General features: G+C 47.4%; 1 protein-coding gene across 1 annotated transcript in view; it reads right to left on the bottom strand.

Annotated features, from left to right (window-relative positions):
- The window catches only part of ARHGAP42 (Rho GTPase activating protein 42), an 840,311-nt gene that overhangs the window by 246,350 nt on the left and 573,876 nt on the right, over window positions 1-20,085 (bottom strand). The window contains exon 6 of the mRNA XM_078656994.1: window positions 18,413-18,523. Within this exon, the coding sequence (XP_078513120.1) occupies window positions 18,413-18,523 (111 nt within the window). The remainder of the gene's footprint in view (window positions 1-18,412; window positions 18,524-20,085) is intronic.

Below are 20,085 nucleotides of genomic sequence, written 5' to 3'. Positions count from 1 at the left end.
TTATTGTAATCAGGCATTCCCAATGCCGGAGCACGACACAGGTCCTCTCGCAGCTGTAGGAATGCCATCAAACAGTCTTTGTCCCATGGTACCGGATCGCTCACCTCCTTGTGCGTCAGTTTTTGCAAGGGCTTTGCTTTCAGTGAAAAGTTCACGATCCACTGTCGGCAATAACCCACCATCCCTAGGAACATCCTGACCTCTCTCTGTGTCTTAGGCGCATTCATTTTCATGATCGCCTCTATCCTGTCTGGTGACACCTTTCGTTTGCCTTTCTCTATTCTGTGTCCCAAGTACTGCACTTCTGTCAGGCAGTACTGCAATTTTCCCGGGGACACCTTGTGCCCATTGGCAGCTAGGTGATTTAACAAAGCAATGGAGTCCTCCCTGCAAGCTTCTTCTGTTTCTGACGCCACGAGGAGGTCGTCTATGTACTGGACCAGAACTGACTTCTGGGGCAGCACTAGACTTTCAAGATTTTTCTTCAAAAGCTGGTTAAAGATCGATGGGCTCTCTGTATACCCCTGAGGGATACGACACCATGTTAGGACGCGATTTTCCAGCTTAAATGCGAAAAGAAAATGGCTTTCTTCGTCCAGAGGGATCGAAAAGAAAGCCTGACAAAGATCGATCACAGTGAACCACTCAGCTTGGAATGGAATCTGAAACAGTATCACTGATGGATTCGGTACCACTGGACAACACGAAACGACTATGTTATTAATCTTTCGAAGGTCCTGTACTATCCGAAATTTCCCATTTGGTTTCTGCAGACCCATAATCGGGGAGTTGCATGGACTACCCACGATTTCTTTCAGTATTCCCTGTTTAATCATGGACTCGATCACGGGTTTTATGCCTGCAATCGTTTCTGGAGTCAATTTATATTGGGGTGTTCTTGGGAACTCAGCATGCGGTTTCACTACAATTTTCACTGGGTCCACCCCTTTTACCAATCCTATCTCTTCCCCAGTGAAATCCCATACTTCTGGTGCCACTGTCTCTCTCAAGTCCCAGGGGAGCTCATCTACTGTTAAAGTAGGATACAGCTCCACGCATATTCTTGAGTTTGCAACTTTGAAGTCTGCATCATCATCATTGGTCAATACCTCCACTCCCTGAGGTGTACAATATATAGTACAATTCAATTTACACAACAGGTCTCTTCCTAGCAGACACACAGGACTTGAATCGCAAACCACAAACTGGTGCTCATCGCTGTACTTCCCTATTTTCACCTGTACCGGTTCTGTCAATTGGCTGGTTATTCTCCTGTTTGCGACCCCCACCACCTGTATGGTCTCTCCAGACATGGGCAGGTCTGGAACTGCAGCTGATCTGATCGTGGATCTAGTGGCTCCTGTGTCCACCAGAAATGTCGTAGGGCACCCTGCTACTTCTGCTTCCACATAGGGTCCCCTCTGGTCCACCTCCAAGGCTGCCCCGAGGGTGCAGTCTTCTCTTTCCACTCTCTGTCCGGTTAATGGGTCCACATAATAGCACTCTTCCCCTTCTACAAACAGGGGCATTTGTCTATAGGTCTTACCCATAGTCCCTACTCGAGGAGGTTGCGGGAACTGGGCTCGGGGAGGAGCCCCCCCCCCTTTGAGCACCTTTCCTTGGTATGGCGTCACCCCTCTTGTAGGCGCGCTCTGGACCTCTTCCTCCTCTATCTCTTGCTCTCCTATCTCTACATTGTAGGGGCACTCGCGTTTCCAATGCCCCACCTCGTTACACTGGTGGCACCTAGTCGTTTTCTTCAAGGCAGCTATATCTATTCTGGGTCTAAAGGTGGAACTCTCCTCATTGCCCTTGTTCTGACTGTACTGCTTCTTTCCTCCTGTACCTGTCCCTTGCTGCTGTTGCTGCTGTCCCCCCTTTCCTGCTGCCTGCATCTGTACCACCATCAACTTTTCTTTTAGTTTCTTAGCCTTGGAGTCTATCTCATCACAGCAGTACCTGGCATATCTCAGTATTTCGTCTAGGGGTTTACTTTGCCAACAAATCGAGTGTTGCTGAATCATTAAACTAATATCCGGTCTCAGTCCCAGGACGAACTTGGACACAAATTGCCCTATGTCTTTTGGATCCATTACATCCAAGCCGCTATACTGTTTAAACGCCTTCAGCAATCTCTCGTAATATTCGTGGACTGTCTCTTTGGGTTCCTGTCTTGTTCGGTCTATTCTGACCCAATCTATGTCTTGCATTGGCACTTTCTCTTTCAGCCAAGTCATCACTCTCTCGAATTTTGCCATCACAATCTCGGACGGCCCATTAGTCTTAGCATCTCTCTCTGGCTCCGTTGTGGGCCACTCAGCGCTAACCTTGCATGCTGTCCACAGATCTCCTGGTACTACAATGTCAAACAGCGTGTTCAGATCTATCCATAGGACCTTTGAGATTTTTACAAATCTCTCCACTTGCTTGTACCACTCCACTGGGTTTTCCCGTAATTTGGGGAAGGAGGTGGTAAAAGCAGCTAAATCTCCCCTACTCCAAGGGACATGTACATAGTTCCCATTTGCGACTTCACGCAAAGGGTAAGCTTCTATTCCCTGCTGTCCTCCTGGTGTCATACCAAGCGTGCTTCTCCTGCCGGTCCCTTTCTTGGACCACCTCTCTTCCCACTTATCTAGTGCCCTCCATGTCCTTATTCCAGCGATCAGTTCCCTTATGTGCGTTTTCAGCCCAATCGTTCTCCTCTCATCTAGGTCTCGATCTGTATAATGTAGCCTGTGGTTACCCTGTAATGCTTTGGTTCTTGACAAGTCCACCATATATTTGCCTGCTAGTTCGACTAACTTCTCATGGACTGCTCTCGCTTTTCGAGTAATGTCCTTTGCCATATACAGTATTTCATCCTGTTCATACATTTCCATTCTTTCTAAAGGCAGGGTACCATCTACCATATCATCCAGGTCTGACCTTAAACTGGCGACATCGAGTCTCTTGGCTTTTATCTCAGCTCGCAATATGTCTTTCGAAGGGGGCTCACTGGTCTCCCTACCATCCCAACTTCGAGCTCTACGTTTGGGCTCGGGAGAGTTAATGGGTGCCCTCCCTTGCTCCCATCTCTCCAGGTCCCATGCTCGGCCATCCGATCTTGGAAGGTGATGGAACACGGGCCTGTTACCCCTACTCTTGCTCTGCCCACTCTCTTCTTCTTCTCTCCTCTCACCGCACACCTCTCTGTTATTTTCCCTCTGGTCTCTGCTCTCTCTTTGCCTAGTATCGCTCAGTATCTGATACGATCCTTCCTGGTTCCCCATATTCCCTGGGCTGCGCTCATTTCCGTCATCACAGGGACTATGGTGCGACCTCTCACAACTCCCATTCAGTTCTCTGGTGCCGGGCACACAGTGTGGACACTTAAAGCTGTTTCTGTACTCTTGCGCTCTCCTCTCCCCTTCACTGAGTATTGGGCGCGCCACCCCTCCACTCCCGGGGCCCCCGTTTTCCAAATCTATTCTATTCCCACTCCGGGCCCAATGGGTGACTCCCCTACTATCTCTCTCTCTACAGTCCCACTCCGGGCTGCTCTCCCCAGCCCCGCAGTGAGTCCGAGCTCGGCTGTCCTGACTTTCCCTTTCAGCTTCCGCAGCTATGATGCTCTTTTGAGCCTTCACTGCCTCATCCCACTGCTTCATATACTCATTTAGCTCTTGAAAGGATTTTCGTCCAGATCCCCTCAGATCCACTGGCCATCTAGGGCCCCCAGGATCTCCTCCTGGGTCCCCTGCTGTGTGCATCGGGGTGCTCCACTCTCTCGGTATCGGCATCTGACTTGGGGAATTGATCGTGTCGTTCCTTCTTGCCTTCTCTGCTCTTTCTCTGTCCTTCCGTACCCGTTCTTCCCCGCTTGCTCTCTCTTGGTCATATATCGATATTATAGGACCTATGGTAACAGGTACCTGTAGTGCATCTGGTAATGCGTAGGATGTGGCGCTTTCCGTTTCCGGCGCTCTTTGTACCACAAACCTCCCGACTACCTGTTGCACCTGACTAGGCTGGGACAGCTCTTTCTTTGCCTCAGGATCCCACTCTGAACTGGGAAGCGGTCTATGCTCTCCTGCATTGCCCCCCTTTCCTCCTTCAGTATTCTCGACCTCTCCCCCTGCTCTATTATACGGGGGTGGCCTGTCTGTCAATAATCTGTTTATCAAGCTGTCCTCTGTTTCGCTCTCATCATCTTCTTCTAGGGGGCTTTTATTTACGGGCACCTCTAACACTGGATACAGTTTATTTACTTCCATGTTATGCACTCTCCATCTTTTAGCATCCGCATCCCACCTGGCATCCTGCACTGCCCTTACCGATCGTTTCACCCTTTCTTGTCGTCTGTTCATATTCTTTTCATGCGCTGCCCTAATCCATGCATCAAGAGCTTCAAACTGGGTCGGTCTAGGCAAGGGTCTCATTGAGGTCATGACTGATTTTAATCGATGTAACACCTCTAATCTGAACGTCCCGTACTTCGGGAACGTCAGTTCCTCATTTCCTTCAGTAATCTTACTCCACTCTGATATCCAAAGGATCGTATGCAGCCCAACATTCACTGCCATGTAACGAGCTGGCGTACCCTCCGGCGGGGCTTCTTCCCCTTCATACGATCCCCTCTTCTCTTTTTTTAACACCGCTCTCAGCCATTTAAAACACTTCATAATTATGCGCACAATATCCAGCCTCGCTACTCTGTTTACTTCCTGATGACAATCCACCAATCCTGTCGCGGCTTTGCTAGCTTGGCCTATCGCAGCGCGGTCTTTCTCCGGTCGGCCAATCACGTCGCGACACTTTCTGACGTCACTTTTCTCCGCTTCGCAGCAGCACCCCTCCTTTCTCAACTCGTTTCCCGGTTATGCATGCGTCCCATTCATACACCGAAAAATGACTACTTCCGACCAAGCGGTCACTTCTCTCGACTGTACGTCCACAGTCTATATGTAATTGTCAACACAACTGACGAAATGTCTATCGTCTCTCTGATAGGTTGCTTACACACACAGTAACTTCCGACCAGCGTCCGTTACTCACGCACTCACTCTTACGGTCCCCCTATCTCGGTCTTTCGGGTGATCAATGGTACCTCATGACCCCCTTCACACTAGTTGACGATTACTCTGGGTGTCCGATACACCCGAACCACTTAAGCTCTCCTTGAACTTAAGATTTCCACCGGTTGCGCGCGCTCACAACCTGTTCCACAGTCACTCTACAGACATTCAACTCCGCCAGACATTACAACATAGATACAATACAAAACACCGCAATCTAACACGCATAACCCTTTATACTCACTCTCGACCGATACTGCTGCCTTTTCTGTCTCACGTCATCCGGATCTTCTTCAGCGGGCTGTTCTTCCGATCATCGATCTCTAGGGGCCTTGGGGTAAGCTAACCTGGCCTAGGTCACCGTCCTCAAGAAGGCAACCATCCTCTATAGCTACCAACTGGAAGGGCGAGATTTTGATCGATACCTCATCACTATTGATCCAAACCTCGATCTGGTCGACTGAACCTTTGTTGCCTGTCTTGGAGGAAGAAAAGTGCCCCTCTCTGCAAGTTAGTTCACCCAATAAAGGACTCTGCTCCCAAAGATCACAAACAACTTCTAGCTTTCAAAAGTTTATTGTAAGGATATGATAAGCTGCAAATACAGGCATCTCAGAATGAGATTCACGAGATACACAGGTCCAATTACATACATGTGCTCTCGGAAAGCCCTCAGACGAGCAACGGAAATCACTAACACAAGTTCTAAGAATAATAAAGCTATCAGCATTGACGCATATCTCTCCTTCATTTAAGTTGGAGGAAAACGCACAGGTTAGGCTGTCCCTACCCTGCTCTAGATGGTATCCCTACTTAACCAAGTCCCAACCTAACAAAGGTGTCAGCAGTGAATGACCCCCAAGGGAAGTCACTCACTCTAAGTCTCTTGGTGAAAACCTATAGTTCTCCAGTCATGACCCCTCTCTGCCTACCCATCCGCTCTCTAAAGGGTCCTCAGGTATCTGCTCTAACTCCACCCAGGGGTGCTGTCCCTAATACAAAACAGTCAACAACATTTGAGACGCCCCTTGCGAGACGCCCCTCACGTGGTGTAGCTTCTGGCTTTTTCCATGATGCTTTGTATTGGGCCTCATACGTTAAAGTTGACCTTGCTTCTCAGACTCTTCTCCGGCCCGCTGATACCCCTTAAACATTCCGGAACCCTCCTCCATGTCTGGGCCGTCTACTGAACAGACCTCTATTCATTCATTTATAATTGGATCCCCCCTTTTCCTTTGCAGACAGATATCTGCAGCCAAGAACACAACTCTCATAGACTTCCAAAAAAGGCTTGCAACATTTCTCAGCCCAGACATGTACGTGCAAATCGATGTTAAAACATTTCAGGCCTACAATATTTCTCATCATGATTATAGCATTCAACTTCTTCATTAATTAAAGCATGTTAATACTCTTATTCTATTATTCAGTAAACATCTCTATAAATCATGGCCCATTTAATGCAATGACCAAAACATTAATACAATCTGTGTCGTGAAAAGAAACACCTTCCCTTTTAGCTCTGGCCCTGAGGCCTACCACATTCTGCGTTTAACCACCTACCATCTTACATTTTAACAGCTACACGACATGGATTCAGAAATAATCACATCTACTAAAATCATATAGTGTCACACATTTCTGTATTAGTTCCACTTCTACTTAAATCTCTACATTAGCTATACATTCAGAATATAATTACAGATACTATTAGCACTCATGGCATTTCTCCTCATGATTTGTGCTTACTACAGGTAAGTGTGATGTACTCATACATTTAGGTCAGTTTGCGCTCTCTCAACAGCAAGCACCTCTACTGATGCATGCATTTTATAGCAAGATATATGGGAGGGGAGTAGCAGGAGCAGACCTAGGACTAGGAATATAGTGGTTAAGTAGTCCTCATGTAGTTCAATGCAAGCACTCGAGTGGAGGCATAAGGATACTCTCAGATAGCCAATAGAAATGGCTGAGGCATCCAAACCACAGGGCAGAGCCAAGACGTGATTGACAATGTCTCAGCGGAGCACGTACCAGCGACGTAAAATCTCTAGTGGTGTAGTGGGCAGTTCATTGCTTCCATAGTCTGGGGCATCCAGAGTTCAGCACCGAGAAGCAGCACACCATTTTCTTAATAATATAGAAATCGCATCTACAGACAAACATTGCCCCTACGTACAGTACCGGACCGAGAAGTACTGGAATAGTTCATGAGTTTACTGTCAGTGCTGCCCTGTAATATATGTTTTATTCATTTGCAAAACTGAGCTGCAAAACTAATAATGTTCTCCAGTTTTTTTTTTTATTGCTTTGTATGATGACAGGCGTATCTTATGATGGAGCCAGACTGCCCACTCAGGGAAACACTGGACTGGCATTAAAACACTTCATATCTTTTCTTTTAACTCCGACTCCAGCACGGGTTGTAGCTTTAAAGCTTGGAAAGAGTAACGTTGCAACTACGAAAAACATCCCGTCAGAAAATCATAGCACAGTAGCTCAGCTGATTCACAAAGGTTCCCGATTCCAAGCCTAAATTTGGGCAAACCAGACCAATGACATCAGAGAGCTTCATTTCCCGGAGACAAGTGCCTAGTAAGCATGGATTTCGTGCCTACTTTTGCTGTTTGATTTGAGGCATTTACTAGGAAATAACATTCTAGACACACAGCCAGATTCTATGGCAGGACCGGAGGCTTCGGATTATGTCTTCTTTCTACGCTTTATTTTTTACATGGACTGTTCCCTAGAGGCACAGGGTCAGAGCTGATTTGCATATAGCCAGTGTCTAACCCAGGGTGGTGTGGAGTGCAAAAAAAACTATGGATTTAGGCCCAGATCCTTGTACTGGGATGAATGTATGACATTGTTCTCCATTCTGTCCATCAACTGTGTTTTTTGCAATTTTCACCCCGAGTGGGCTGGGTATGCTCAGACGTGAGTCCCAGGCTCTCCACACCACTGGAGTCAAGCTATCCAGGCTGATGAAGGCTGATAGCCAGAAACCGGTCCTTGGATGCTTGATTCCGGTCTGGGAAAGACATGGCTTGGGAGTTCGGACTGGACTGTTCCCTAGAGGCACAGGGTCAGAGCTGATTTGCATATAGCCAGTGTCTAACCCAGGGTGGTGTGGAGTGCAAAAAAAACTATGGATTTAGGCCCAGATCCTTGTACTGGGATGAATGTATGACATTGTTCTACATTCTGTCCATCAACTGTGTTTTTTATTTTTTACAGCAGCAAGAAACACAAACAAACTACTTTTCCCATGAACACTTGGGAAAAAAACAAAGTCAAACACGAGTCCTTCCACAATGTCCATGCACTGGCAGCTCCCATCATGCCCTGCTGCCACTTCCTCTTCCTCTTTCTTCGCTGCTCAGCAGCAAGTTAAGTCATTTTTCTTCACTCTTCTGGCTTTGTGGGGCTCTGTGAGGGTAGCATTTTGTCTCTCTGCACAAGCGCTGGTGTGATTTGTTCCCTGACAGATTCCCTTTCGATCGCGGGACGCTTTTGCGCTCCTCACGCGATCCTGTGACCCAGTAGTGCGGTTTGGTGTAGGCGCCGCTAGGGGGCAGTGTTCCGTCTGCTGTCAGCGCGCTTTGAGACGCTTTTTGAGGCGTTTTTTTCGGCGCGTTGCTCAGGTTGTGTCCTGCGCCCTGTCACCCGGTTGGACACCCTTAGGGGTCGTAATTTTAGGTCTTCCTTATAAAAAAAGACGCCCTGTGGAGAGGGTTGTATTGATTTTCCTGACACCCTGCGGGGTCGTAATTGCGCCGGTGTTGGCGCAGGGGGCGCTTTACCGGGTGGCGCCCAGAAGTTTTGAGGGCTGCAGCGTCCCCAGGGGCTACCCCCTTAATAGTGTGCCTTAGGCCACCCATATCCCTGGGACCTTCCCAAACCACACAGTGCCCGTGAGGGTTACATCTAAGCTCTGGGCCGTACCTCTCTGTAGAGCCTAAATTAACTCGATATGCAGGAGGAGTCAGGCCAGTATACGGAGGAGAACCCTCTAAACTACGTCCCTTGGGACGATTACTTCTATCAGGCGGTTGATGACTCTATCTATCGGGCAGTAGACCAAGCAATGGTTCCCCTCGAACAGCGTCTCTCGGCGCGTTTGGATGAGGCGTACGCGAAGCTAGCGGCCCTCATCCCCGCGCCTTCCCCGGCCTCGGGCCCTGACCCTGCCTCTTCGCCGCCTCCCCCTCCCCCTAAGAAATCTTGCACGGAGGGGGTTGACCCCGCGGCTTTTGCGAAGGTCAAGAGTGTTTTTTTGGCGATGGAGGGATCCCAACCTTCCCCAGCCCCTCCCAAGGAGTTGCCGCCACCTACCCCTCGGACTATGTCCCCGGACCCACAACAGGATGACGATTCTCCGGACTCGGAGGAGGAGGCTTGTTCGTCCAGATCTTGGCTTCCCTCTCAGCCTTCCTCCTCCGCAGGCCCCTCGGACATGTTGGATCCTGACGACATTGTCCATCCCAGGTCCTCCGAATGGGTTCCGGGCGATAAGGTTGCCCAGTATGTTGCGAACCGTCTCAGGAGGCCTGTGGATAAGGATGCCCGTAGCCGTCTTCGGGCGGAGTGCCCTCGGCCTTCCTTGGAAGGCAAGGTAGCCATGACACCGGATATCGATCCAAAGATGGCGACCTTCCTGGCCAAGTTTGTCAAAGACCCTCGGAAGGGTATAGACAGGTCCTGGCGTATGTGCCAGGACAAACTGCTGGACGCCGTGGGTCCCATGACCAAAATTCTTGATATGGCTGAAGAGGCCAAGGTGTCGGGGGACTTGATTTCCCCTGAGGTACTGTCAAATTGGGCACAGCGCGCCATCATTTTTCTTGGCAATGCTAACTGCGCCCTCTCTACCGAGAGGAGGCGGTCCCTGTTAATCAAGGTTGACCCTAAGTTGGGTGATCTCGCCTCTTCGGAGGCTGGCGCGGTGGCGCAGGGCGGCCTGTTCGGAGACCCGTTTATCAGGGAGCTTGGTAAATTTGTGGCCACCTTTACCTCCTTGGACCGAGCTCAGTCCAATATCAAAAAGGTTTTTCCCCCTCGTGTTTTTGACAGGGCTGGACGAGGCAGGGGGCGCTTGTTCGGCCGGGGCAATAGCTCAGACAGGGGACAAGGCTCCGGACGCGGGCAGTTTCAGGACAATGCCCGTTTCAACAATTTCTATCCCACCAGAGGACAGAAGTTCCGAGGACGTGGTGGCCAGAGAGGCCAGCAACAAGGCGGTGGACGAGGTGAGTGTGATACCCTCTGCAAGCTTGCGAGTAGGAGGGCGTCTAGCACAGTTTTTCCCAGCGTGGGCTTCCCTTACCAACGACGCCTGGGTGCTGCAGACGGTTCAGGGCTTCCAGTTGGAGTTCCATGGCCGTCCGTGTCAGCTTCAGGGTCCTCGCCCCATTGTTTTTTCCCAGCGCGATGCGGCTTTGGTGAGCGAAGAGGTCGTTGCCCTCCTCCACAAAGGGGCGATTTGTTGCGCATGCGTACACACCCGGTCGGTTTCCTAAGCAACCTCTTCTTGGTCGACAAGGTCGACGGGGGCCGTCGCCCAGTGATCAATTTAAAGGATTTCAACGAGTGGTTGGTGTACCGCCATTTCAAAATGGAGGGAATTCACCTTCTGCGGGATGTGTTGCGCCCGTCCGATTGGATGGTCAGGCTAGACTGAAAAGACGCTTACTTGGCGGTCCCGATTTTCCCCCCTCACCGTCGTTTCCTCCAATTCAGATGGGACGGTCAGGTTTACGAGTTCACCACTCTGCCTTTCGGGCTATCCTCGGCACCATGGTGCTTCACAAAGGTGTTGCGCCCGGCGGTGGAGGCCTTACGGGCTCGGGGTGTCAGAATGATAGTGTATTTGGACGACATGTTGTTCATGAATCAGTGCCCGAGGCGTCTACTGTCTCAGTTGCAGTCGCAGTCGACCTGCTTCAGGGTTTGGGCTTTGTGATCAATGAGAAGAAGTCTCTCCTGGTCCCCGTCCAGTGTGCGACTTTTCTCGGTTTCAACATAGACTCGGTGTCTTCAACCTTGAGTCTTCCCGTCAGGAAGATGGCGAAGATCAGGCACGAGTTGCGCCAGACCCTGGCAAAGCCGGTGATATCATTACGGCACCTGGCGAGGTTGGTGGGCCTGTTATCGTCTTCGATTCAAGCCATCTTTCCCGGCCCCCTCCACTATCCGGCCATGCAGCGCTTAAAGGCGTATCACCTCCGGAAAGGGGTGACGTACTCTCAACTGATTCCCTTGTCGGACGAGGTGAGGGACGAAATGAGATGGTGGCTCACGCACATGGAAGCCTGGAATGGCTGTGCGATTTTTGGGTCCGCCCCGGACATTGTGATAGAGTCAGACGCCAGTCTGTCCGGCTGGGGTGCCAGGTGTGGGGATTTCTCCACAGGAGGAGCCTGGTCCGCTTTCGAACGGTCTCTACATATCAACTGTTTGGAGTTACTGGCGGGCTCCTTTGCGGTTCAGTGCTGGACCAAGAACAGGGTGCAGTCCTGCGTCCTTCTCAAGATGGACAACGTGTCGGCGGTCCGATATATCAACCATCTAGGGGGCACCAGGTCCAAGATGCTGGCGGACCTCGCGAGGGACTTTTGGCACTTTTGCCTGGACCATCAGGTGTCTGTCACGGCAGAGTATCTGCCGGGACGACAGAACGAGGTTGCCGATTGGCACTCCCGCCACCTCTCGGATGCAAGCGTGTGGAGGCTGGATCCTCTTCTGTTCTCCAAGCTGTCGGACCGGTGGGGTCCCTTCTCAGTGGACCTCTTTGCGTCCCGCTTGGACCATCAACTTCCGAGGTACTTCAGCTGGCGCCCCGACCCTGTAGCGGAGGCGACGGATGCGTTCCTCTAGGACTGGTCGAATGAGCAGGGGTATGCGTTTCCCCCGTTTTCAATGATAACTCGCGTGTCAGCGTTGCTGCGTCGCCAGTCGGCGCAAGTGGTGATGATTACACCATGGTGGAGGTCACAAGTTTGGTTTCCGGTTCTTCTGGAACTTTCTTGGGATTTTCCAATCCTACTCCCCCACTCTCCTCACATTCTTCTCAATTCGGACGGCGCACCCCACCGGTTAGTCCTCGAAGGCTCGCTGAGGCTGATGGCCTGGAGGCTCTCCGGCGTCGTTGGACACTCCCGGGCCTTTCAGGACAGGCAGAGGACTTGCTTTCTAAAGCCTGGGCAGATGGCACGACCAAGTGTTACCGATCGGCATGGCATCGATGGAGTCGCTGGTGTTTGCAACGGGATTTCGATCCCGAGGGGGCAGCTGTAGTCCACGTACTTAATTTCTTGGCTGAATTGGCACAGGAAGTACTGGCCTATCGGTCAATCAATACCTTCCGGTCTGCGATCTCCGCAGGGCACGACTTGGTGCAGGGTTCCCCGGTTGGAGAGCACCCTTTGGTTTGCAGGCTCCTGAGGGGAATTCGCCTCTCGTTGCCCCCTGAGCCTCGGTACTCTGTACTGTGGGACGTGAACAGGGTGTTGAATTTGTTCCTTTCTTGGCAACCGAACAGGTTCCTGTCTCGTAAGGAGTTGACTGCTAAGTTAGCAATGTTGTTGTGCCTGGTATCTTGCAGACGGGTCTCGGATGTGCGAGCTCTCGATATCACGGCCAGAGTTTTTTCGCCGGAGGGAGTTTCTTTCACTGTAAGTAGACGAACTAAGACCCTTACTAGGGTTATTTCATACCCCGCATTTCCAGATTCCCCTAAACTGTGTGTGGTGCAGTGCCTCCGTGCTAATGAGGATATGACTGATGATACTCGCCCTCCGGGTGAAAGACAACTTCTCATTGCCCTACGAAAACCGTACAAGGCTGTTACTTCTCCAACGATTGCCAGATGGGTGCGTTGGGTTATGCAGGAGGCGGGGATTGACACCAAACATTTGGCGCTAATTCAGCAAGGGGTGCTATGGCCTCCAAAGCTTTTGCCCTCGGGGCTCGCCTGGAGCATCTGATGAGAGCGGCCGATTGGTCCTCAGACTCCACCTTTAAGAGGTTCTATTTCAAGCCAGTGATAGAAGTGGCTCGGCTGGTTGTCGATAAGCTTTGAACTGGCATAATCCGAAGCCTCCGGTCCTGCCATAGAATGAGAATTTGCCTAGCCTTCGTGCTGGTAAGTTCCAATTCTATTAAGGACTCGGAGGCGAGGATTATCCCCCCCAAGGGCTTCCAGGAAGCGGACCCTCCCCGTATGTAATGTAAGTAACTCATTTATGATGCTTCTGGTTGATGATTCGGCTTTGTTGTATTTTTTCAATGTCACTTCTAATGTTCTGTTGTGAAGGTCAAGACCTGACTGCGTGATCTTTTGCAGGGACGGAAGGTTCCAAGCAGGATGCGTGAAATGACCGGTACATGGGCTTCGCGCGAAGAAAGAGGAAGAGGAAGTGGCAGCAGGGCATGATGGGAGCTGCCAGTGCATGGACATTGTGGAAGGACTCGTGTTTGACTTTGTTTTTTTCCCAAGTGTTCATGGGAAAAGTAGTTTGTTTGTGTTTCTTGCTGCTGTAAAAAATAAAGCGTAGAAAGAAGGCATAATCCTCGCCTCCGAGTCCTTAATAGAATTGGAACTTACCAGCACGAAGGCTAGGCAAATTCTCATTCTTCATTCAAACTACATCTAATGCGAGTTTCGACATATTTCTTGTGGTGTGAAACAAACAGCTGGTTTTCTCATAGGGCAGAACAATGTACATGTGACAAAACTGGACTAGCTTCAAAACGGGCCACTCTGGTGGGCAGGCAAAACTGTGGGAGGGTTGTACATATAGGCCAAAGAAGAACAGCCGGAAATGCAGAGTTGGAGCGAGTGTGGCAAGTCAGGCATGCTTTGAGCTCCTCCATGTCACCAGAGTTATGTAGAACCCTACTATAGTCGTAGGGTCATACACAGCAGGAGGTTGCCTTGTCAGCTAGTGTACATTAACTCTTTCATGAGTAGCCCATTATCTGTAAACAAGATATGAATGGGACCAGGCCTTTAAGTGGGATGAAAAAAGTGGGATTGGTGGGTGTCTCATAAAAGGGGAGTGGTCTATGTAATTAAGGGCGTTATTTTTCCACTAGCCAGGACATTTTTAAATAATTTGTTTCACTATTTTTCACGACCCTACCTCCCCATGCACTACACATAATTCCCATCACGAATAAAAGTGCTCCCACGTCTACGTAGGTCGTAGCACGTCCCGCCCCGTAGAGGGACGGGAAGACCCCTATGATGAAGCATGAAACTGAATCAGAGTGCAGTGTGTGAGGGGTATTTTATCATTTCAATAGGATTGCCCTTCTAACATCAAAGAGAAGGTGCTTGATTTTTCCACACCATCATGTTGATTAGAACCATTAAGGTATTAAGGTATCAAGTAAAATTACGGTAGAATCTTTGTGTTGTAAAACAATATTGAGAGGACGACGATTCTACCATTTTCCTCTTCACTCCCGATTTGATTTCTAGAGTTATCTTTTACTACACCTTGTCTATATGCCGACAACTGTATACTTCCTTCACACACACATTTGTAAAGAATCGCAATTAACAATGCAATACATGAACATTGCTCTGTGCACTCTACAGAGGGAGGCCAATGATTGGATGACCATGTATTCGGGACATCTTTTTGACCCACTGAGAGGCATTGTGAGAAACTGACAGGCACTGTGAGAAACTGACACTGCCTTCAGCATCAACTCCAGTGCTATGAATCTTGGCCCTTTATAAACAACTGGGGCCGTATTACAGAAAGTGCCCCGGGAGCCCAACAGGCATTTGCGCCCGCTTTGAGTACCCCTGGGGCACTTTGGTATAACAGAAGGGGCCGCAGGCACTTGTGGGGCCACTTCTGTGTTACCCATAGCGCTGGTGCACATAAAGCGGCAGCACTACCTGCAGGGGGCGTTCCCTCATTTGCATGAGGGCGTGCTCCATGCAAATGACGGAATCCCTTTGCCTCTGCACCTGCGCCATATTACAGACACGGTCGCAGAGGCAAAGAAGCCCTCAGGAGACGCACTGACAGTGTGCCACCTACAATGTGGCGCACTGTCAGACCGCCCCCTGATGGCAGCCCTCTGGCAGGGGGAAAGGGGGCACCGTGGATCCCCCTGACATCCCCTTGCAGGCCGGTGCAGTCGTATTACCCTTTAAAATGCAGGCCGGTTGCCACCTTCACTGTGAAAACACAGAGCGGCTGTAAAGGAGCCACTCCGTATTTCACATGAATGCGCTGTCCCCAGGGCAGCACGAGTTCATGGCTGCCCTGGGGGGATGCGCATTCCCCATAATGCGGCACAATTTCCTTCATTGCGCCAGGGGCACCTTTTTAAAGGTGCACCAGGTGCAATGAAGGAAATTGTGGTGCAAGTGTTACGGCGGCCCCTCAAGGCGACTCAGTTCAAAATATGCACTATACAAGAGTATTATGCCACATGAAAAAAATCTGAAACACAACATCCTGGAAATAGGTAGCACATGTAGGGAAAGCAAGATCAAGTAAAACGTGAAATATAAACAGGAACTATATCTCTGACTAGGATTGTCTTAATGTTTTTTGCATTAAGCTGTTGAGAAATCAATCAATGTTTTTGCCATTAGTGTTAAAGACATGACTTTCGGTCCTTAAAGAGACCCAATTCAGTGTCTGTTTATCAGTACTACTGGGTCTGAGACCTGGAAATAAAATTTGTGCTGGTGGGGATCACCAACACCTAATTTTGGGGACCAGCACTTTTCTGATCGGACAATTCGAGAGCGTGAGAGAAAAAAACTTACGGATGAAAGAAGGAGGAAGAGAAAGACGGAAGAACCGTTGCAAATGAAGAAAGCAGGAACTTACAAGAGTGAGCTAAAGGGGCCGTGGAACTCTGATAAAGGATTAAAGAGTCATGAGGTGGATTACCGACTACCATCCTTAGGGTATGTGGGGTGACTTTTCAGCACCGGACGCGGGCTTCTAAACAGAGCTTTGGCTCCAGCACTCATCCTTTCACAAACTAAGGACAGCTGCCTGAAACCATGTATTTCCCCTAAATTCTTTGGTCATCACATCATATTTTACATCTTTTTTTATATAATCATAGTGGCAGTTAAACTAATGCTTTGGCATCAGCATCACACACATAGTAATCTTAGAGGATATTCTGTTTTCAATCCACGTAATAGGGAGCAACACGTAGGTTCTTATACCGTTTGCACATGTGATTGAGTAACATTTGGTGCCTGAACTACTTTTCTGGTTCTTAATGAGGAATAACGTGCAAAAATGGCTGCGGTTATCTCTAGCATAGTATTTCAGCAACTGTACAATTTTGCCTGTGCAATTTCCACAAGGTTGTACCGGGCAGAAATTGCATGTGCAAAACAAGTTGCTGATTTTACACTTAGAACATCACTTGAACTGAGGATTTTTCTTATTGATGATGGTAAACTAGGGAGGCTAATGAAGGATGCTTTTGTACAGACGAAACAATACATTCAGGCTCTTTTTCCTAAATTATTCTGAAAAAACAAGAGCGGAAAAATCGTTCCATGATAGTTATAATGTGAAATTTGATACAGCCGAGCTGCCACTTATTACAGTCATTTCACCAAAGGATTTCTGACACTTTCTTGTGTAGAAGACACAGCACTGAAACATTAAATCAGTAACATATTGTTGGGAAATTTAAAGTACATCATTATGGGACAAAAGAGCAGTCATTGAGACATCTAAAAAGAACTGAGCAACGTCACGTAAAATTAGATAATTTGTCAGATGGCATGGATGTGCTAGAGAAAGGCAGACCTATAGATATACACAAGTCTTTCATGGGGGTGGTAAAATCTCAGCATTACATTGCAGGCCGACCACCCACTCAACTTCACACCAGCCTCAAAGATTGACTTTCAAAATGCTCATCTTAGGTGACTTTAAACTCTGGACAGAAGTACATACCGACAAAAAGAGCACAAAAATGTACCACTAAATATAAATACACGAGTTTCCCTACACACATAGCAGGACATCTTGTATTTATATCTGACCCAACTATGGCAGCCCTGAAAGAAAACCACAATTCGGGATAGTTCAGCCATCTGATCTCTCATGTCCAAAATAACACCCCAGCACAAACCCAGCTATCATTATTTGCAACTCCACCAAAACATGAAAGAACTCCCACAAGATATCCAAGTATGCATAATCCTTGTAAGGGCACAGCATTAAACTTAAAATGGAGCTGTATCCGCAAAAAATGATTCAACAAAATACTGAGCGAACACCAATAACTACAGAAGCCACCACTAAAACAGTTGAACTATCCAAAATAAGAAGCCAATTGTCTAAACCTCGAATGCAATAACCACAGCAAAACGGTAGAAGATGATGAGGTGATAGATTTTTGGAACCACAGTCACCAAGAACCGACAAGCATACTAGTACAAACAATATTCAATCACACAGGCGTCCCACTAGTACCAACAATATTCAATCAGATTGTCAATCAAAATGGTAAAAGATTATGAAAGGATCATTTATCCAGAAAGTAATTTGCCTTCTGATGTTTATAGAAAACCACTTTTGTTTCATACATTTTTATTGTATAAAGAATTAGCATTACAACAAATAAAACATAACTATAACGGTGATTCGATATAAGACCAGGAATCCAATAAAATTAATAATTATCAATAAAGTGCTATAAAATTCATATCTGTATTATGTGAGTGTAAGAAAAGACTTACAAAAACACACAAAAAAACATTCTAATCTGAGACTTAACATGTGAAGATGTATCCACATCTCATGAATGAAAGTCATGGTACTGCTTCCCATAAAAAAAGAGTACTTTCAACTCCTGAAGATGGCAAACGCATACACAAAAGCAAATTATTGCCCAGCACCTTATCTTCTTTTCAACACAAAAACTAGTCGTGAAAGAAGGAAGTAATGTGAAATGTGGCCAATAATTTCCCTCTATTTTGACTCTATATTTGGTAGACTTGACATCGAACAATATACAAAGTTCATCTTAAGACAGAATGTATGGTGGAAAACGGCTCATCCTTTTCGCACTATATTTACTTAAAATCACAAAAAAATATGCTCACTTTCAACTCTCAAAAACACCCCTTATCACAAAAGAGCAAGATAAAGAATCAATAAACCAACAAAAAGAGATGGAACTTTCCAGGTACCTTTAAAGAGTGCAGTAAAAAAACTAACCTTGGTCGATACCATCAAACAGGAGGTGAAGGGAGCAGCAGAAGACTAATACATAGAGCGGGCATGCGGAGAGAACAAACACTTGACATGATATTTCACACCATGGAAAAAAAGAAAATCACTTACAGGCTCTACAAATTCAAACTTCTTTTTTTCTTGTACTTCTTGAACTTTAAATACATATTCTAATGATGCTTCGTAGAAATTTTGATGTTCTTTGTCAATCTGTGCATCTGCCTAAAAAGGACATAAAAATCATTTGCCGATCACTTAATTCTTTAGCTAATACGTTAACAGTTTCTTTGTTATTAATGTCTAACACCAGCATATTTACTATTTGTTACTTTCATACATTGTGCTTCTCGTTCCCTAATGTGCGAGTCAAAATTGTACTTGCTTTGTGTTGTGAAATTTCAAATGAAGTTACTACATGTATCTCAACATACTGACTCAGTACCACATAAGTTTGTGTTAATTGTGAAACCAGTCACAGGATGCTTGTTTCTGGTCCAGGGAAGACATGGCTTGGCAGTTTGGGCTGGACTGTTCCCATGAGGCACAGGGTCAAGACTGTTTTGCATATAGCTGTGTCTGAACTGGGGTGTCGAAGTGAGCTAAAGAAGGATGATGGATTCAACCCAGATCTGTGACTGGGAGTGAGTGTCTGAAAAGTTTCAGCGCTCCGTCCATCATCTCCTTGTGTTTGCTTTGTTCGCCCTAAGTTGGCAGGGTAAGCCCAGACGTGGGTCCCTTGCTCACTTTGCCACTGGATTCAAGCTAGCCTGGCTGATGAGAACTGTTACCCCGAAACCGGTCCCAGAATGCATGTTTCCGGTCCAGGGAAGACTTGGCTTGGCAGTTCAGGCTGGCCTGTTCCAATGAGGCACATGGTCAAGACTGATTTGCATATATATGTGTCTGAACTGGGGTGGTGAAATGAGCTATAGATGGATGATGGATTCAACACAGATCTGTGACTAGGGGTGAGTGTCTCAAAGGTTTCAGTGCTCCATCCATCATTTACTTGTGTTTGCTTTGTGTTAATTGTGAAGCATGTTTTCATTACTAAACATGGGACAGAAAATACAGTCTTATGTTTGTCATTTCTAATATTATCCAATGGAGAGTACAGATGGATAGCAACACAAAATAAGAAAATATAAATTTGTATTTGTTGTCTTGTTTCATGATAGTTATGCTGTTGTAACATTAGCACAGGTGAGGTAAACTAAGAATTCATTCAATTCTATAGAACGTGGACATTGAAGAAAAATATAGCATTGTCCAGTCTTACACTACAGAGCTGAATCTAACACTGCATTTTTACCCAGAATAAATGTTAAAATACCTACGAAGTGTTATACATAACTTTCTATGAATTAATAAGTACTATGAATCTACTTTTAAAATGTATTTACTAGCCATACAAGTAGAGGATGTCAAATTATAACAGAGGCGAGTTTGGGGGTAGATTCACTGCATCCATTTCAAGTTGCCCCAGATGGCAATTGGATGTTCTTTAAACTGATTGAGTTTGCAAAATAACTTTGATACACCACATAAATTCAGTGCTTAATTTGAGCCGGTGGCTACTGGTGCTCCGCACCAGTACTTAATTGTCAACATCAGCGCTTGACAGTCTGCCACAAGGTGGTGATTTTTTGGCTAATTTAACATGACCACAACAACAGTTTATTAGTAATTCAACCTACATTAAAAATAACTGTTAAGTACCGCCCAAGCCATTCTTCTAGATTCAGGGGCCTGAAATAGTCCCTACTGTAAGACTTGTAGGAGTG

Source organism: Lissotriton helveticus, chromosome 8 (assembly GCF_964261635.1).
Source record: "Lissotriton helveticus chromosome 8, aLisHel1.1, whole genome shotgun sequence".
NCBI classification, from domain to species: Eukaryota; Metazoa; Chordata; class Amphibia; order Caudata; family Salamandridae; genus Lissotriton; species Lissotriton helveticus.
Note: the sequence above shows the minus strand (reverse complement) of the source record. Positions and strands in the feature narration are given on the sequence as shown.